Source organism: Rhipicephalus microplus, chromosome 2 (genome assembly GCF_043290135.1).
Source record: "Rhipicephalus microplus isolate Deutch F79 chromosome 2, USDA_Rmic, whole genome shotgun sequence".
NCBI classification, from domain to species: domain Eukaryota; kingdom Metazoa; phylum Arthropoda; class Arachnida; order Ixodida; family Ixodidae; genus Rhipicephalus; species Rhipicephalus microplus.
Window position 1 is genome coordinate 47771758 of NC_134701.1, and position 3929 is coordinate 47775686.

Here is a 3929-nt window from a genome sequence, read left to right on the forward strand (position 1 = left end):
ACGACGAGCGAATCGTCGGGCGCAACATAGCTCGCAGAAGAGGAGGATGTAACGCGCGGACCAAAGGGAAATGTCGCTGCGTTGTAACGTAGGCCCGCGCAGCGTGCACGCGTAGCGTGCCAGAACCTGCCAGCGTGGGCGGAGTCGATGCTTTACTCGCCGGGGGAGCATTCACTCGTCGGGGGAGCTCGCCGGGGGCCGGGGGAGCATTCGATTGAGGCGGCAAAGATGCGGTCGGTGCCTGCGGAACAACCGAGCGCGTGGGTGGTCTCCTGGGCTTTCCCCTGGAGCAACGGGCCATTGAGGAGGACATCACGAAGGCTGTGGTGTCGGTGAAAAGCCGAAGCGCAACTGAAGGTGTGGTCCCGGAAGCGCGGCAGGCTGGCCCAATAAAGAGAGCGTACTCCGTAAGATTGAAGGTTGCGTGAGCCGAAGAGCGCATGCTTCTCTTCTCCCGCTGACTAGGTGGAAGATACCCAGTGATAGAGTGAGCCACCGGGGAATGGGCTTTTGTCTCTCGAGCAACCGGGAGTGCTGGGAAAAGAGTGGATATTCCGCGCACAGCGCATGTAATGGTGTTCCTAGAGAGAAAGCTCGCCAGGTAGCCATTACTGTGGCTGCTGGATGGGCTCTCGCACAGCAGCTATAAATCTCCGCTCCCTTACAGGGAGGGAATACCTTCCCGCTACATGCCGGGGGCGAAAATCAGCTTAAGTGCGCTTTCGCAGGGTGTACCGGTGGCGTAGTTTGGGACCAGCCTTATCCCGGTTTTTGCGGTTCGGTGAACGCCTTCCCCTCCCCGAAGTCGTTGTTGCGGGCAACGAAAAGTTTGAGGTCGGAGACGATAACTGGACCGCCGACTGGTCTGCCTTGGGAGTCAGCCAGCTTGTATACCAGGGGCGACACTTAGGTTTACACTCGGTATGGGCCCAACCACTTGGCCGAAAGGGTGGCCGAGATGCCTTTGGCGGCGTCACTCAAGACATGATTGTGCCTGTGGAAGAGATCACCGAAATCGTAACGGACATCCCGATGCGATCGGTTGTATTGAGCCTTCTGACCAGCTCGCACTTTTGCCAGGTTGGTAAGCGCCAGTGCGAGGGCCGCGTTCATCCGTGAGCACAGTTCCGCCGCGTCGCCAGACGGGCTGATCTCCGAGGTGCTTGCCGCGCCGCCGCCCCGTAGGACGCAGTCCATGGGGTTAGGCAGCTCTCTCCCAAAGTTGGAGAAGGCGGGAGTGTACCCTGTCGAGCGATTGACCATAGACCGCAAGGAGAAGCCGATCTCGTTAAGACAGGAATCCCGATCCCTATGTTGGTGCGCAAAGGCTGACAGCAAGGGCTTGAGGTTCCGGTTGATCCACTCGGTCGGAACGGCTTGTGGGTGATACGTGGTTGTTTTATGGTGCTTAATGCTAAAAGCAGCACATGCATCCACAAACACCTTGACCGTGAAATGGGACGCATTGTCCGTCATCAACTCCGCCGGAAAGCCAAAGCGGGTAAAGACCTCGTCAACTTGTCCCAGATTGCGCGTGCCGTTAACTTCCGAAGGGGAAACAGTTCGACCAACTTCATGAAGTGATCTGTGACAGCAAGGAGAAACACATGGCCTTTCAAGCTTCTTGGGAAAGGTCCCATAATATCACAGGCCGCGATTTGCCAAGGTTGTTGGCTGTCGATCAGCTGCATGAGCCCAGGAGGCTTATCCCCACGAAGCTTCACGCATTGGCACACGCGACATAAGCGGGTCTAGTGAAGCGCGTCGCGCTCCATGCCAGGCCAGGTAGCAGAGCGGCACAACTTTTGAAGATTCTTAACGCCACTCGCGTGTCCGGCCAACCGCGAGTCGTGGAAATACCTAGGGTGGCTTTCCTTAGACTGCAGATATCACAACGTTGAAAGACTCCTGGGGAGCTTCTTCAGATGCAACGTAGCGCAGGAGAACACCATCGTTATCAAGCAGGTACGAGTACAACATGCCCGCAACAATACCAGTCTGCGTACGGCACTCGGCACCGTCAGCAATACCAGCTGTCTGTTCGAGGCGCGGCGGCTTGACCACCTGTGTTGAGTGGAGTGCGCGTTCAAAGTGCGCCCTTGGAAAGTGCGCGTCCCAAAAACAGAAGAGAACAAAGTGCACGCACGGTGCTGCTTAGGCAAGGACGATGACGACGGCAGTGAAGACGTCGCGTGCAAGAGGTCGCGTGGCACCCCGTTAACGAAATAAAAGATAACGTAAACAATGATCATAGACCACGGAGAATTCAAGGCGCAACGGCTTGGTACCACGAAAGTACAGAATCTCCAATCGGGACGAGACAAGTGGGCCAGAGCGGAAGCAGAACCCTCATTAGAGCAGATAAAGGATAGTTCGAAGAAGACGGGGCAAGCGGAAAGTCATCACCGGACCGGGCGCTCAAGATGGCCGTCGGACCCGCCCATCTTAAGCGCCTTCAACCGGCCCCGGCCGGTTGAAGTCTTGCAGGCATCGGACCCGAGCCTGCAAGACTTCAACCGGCCGGGGCCTCCTGCCGTCGTGTTCCCGCTCGAGAAGACCGTGGCCATCCGGTCCTGAACTTCTACCCAAGACCTGCGGAGTTTGGTTCCAACATGCGAGCAACAGCCGTCGGACTACGGGCCCGAGCAGTGCGCCCAGCTGTTAGGCCTGGTTGACCCCGGTTCGCTAGCGCGTCACCGCCAACCCGCGTTCTCTCGTCACAGACGGGTCCACACTCCTAGAGCCAGAGACACCACGTTCCGGTCTCGTTTCTCGACGTGTCGTCAGCAGCGATCGTTCGTTCATCCCCGTCCTACCTGCATCCTGAAGCTGGAATTACCGCGTTCCGGTTTGCTCATCGTCGCCCGAATTCAGCGTGTGGGTGAGACCGAACAGATATCCTGCAGTACTCCACCGCTCAACTCCATTCGGACGTTAGACTCCATTAAATACTTTGAATTTCTTTGTTGAGTGTTGATACATGGATTTCGCCGTGTACAGTTACCTGTTTATTAGTTGTTTCGCTTTGTGGGAAATTTTATTCTTTTTACTTTTCAATTAAACTTCTTGTTTGAGTTTTGGTACAAACGGCTTTTCCCTTCGTTAAGTCTCTTGTAGAATTAAACCTTAAAAAGCTCTTCTTACTAAACATCTAAAAGAACCTTGCATGACACCGCCACGCTCCGCTTGGGAGCTCAGATCTTTGAGCTTGTCAACGATGTGTTGACAAAACGGATCATCCTGCTGTGCCTTGAGCAGCTCCTCTCTGCTAAAGACGATACCGGCACACTTGACAGGGTCTACCAGGTATGCGTCCTCACCCGAAGCTGTCGACTCGAAAGTCACTTCGCCATCGTGGTTCGCGCTTTTCGACCCTTTGGAGCCAGAGGGCCCGGAGTCTCCTTGATACGACTATTCTCGGTATTGATGGGCACAAGTGTCAGACGCCAAAACGAGGGCACGCGACAAGGCTTCAGCCACGACGCTCTTACTCCCTTTCCGGTAGCACACAACAAAGTTGTGCTACTGCAAGGTGAACGCCCAGCGCGCGAGGCAGCCCGAGGGCTCGCGCAAGCGCTTAAGCCAGGTGAGCGCAATGTGGCCCGTTTCTACCACGAATGGCACGCCGTCGAAATAGCAGTCGAACATCCGGAGAGCAAAAACTAGAGCGAGACATTCCCTTTCGGTGACGCTATAGTTACGCTCGGCGCCGTTAAGTGACCCGCTCGCGAATGCGGCTGGCCGGAGGACGCCGTCGTGCTCCTGACGCAGTACCGGGCTGAGACCCACGTCACTCACATCCGCTTGAAAAATCAACTCCCTGTTCAGGTCGGGCAGCTTTAACTCGGCTGTGGCCACTAGAGCTTCGGAGAGCGCCTTGAAGGCTCGCACTTCGTCTGGCCCCCAACTCCATCGTGCTGTCTTTTTCA

At 56.1% G+C, this 3929-nt stretch overlaps 1 protein-coding gene across 1 annotated transcript; it reads right to left on the reverse strand.

The window, feature by feature from the left end:
* Positions 1 to 912: 912 nt before the first annotated feature.
* On the reverse strand, positions 913 to 1476 carry LOC142789101 (uncharacterized). The gene has a single exon (XM_075884985.1). The coding sequence runs from the start codon at positions 1474 to 1476 to the stop codon at positions 913 to 915; it is 564 nt and encodes a 187-aa protein (XP_075741100.1).
* Between the last annotated feature and the right edge of the window lie 2453 nt (positions 1477 to 3929).

What these genes read in the sequence shown, in the direction of transcription:
- LOC142789101 (XM_075884985.1), bottom strand. Translation starts at nt 1,476, where the DNA reads ATGACGGACAATGCGTCCCATTTCACGGTCAAGGTGTTTGTGGATGCA.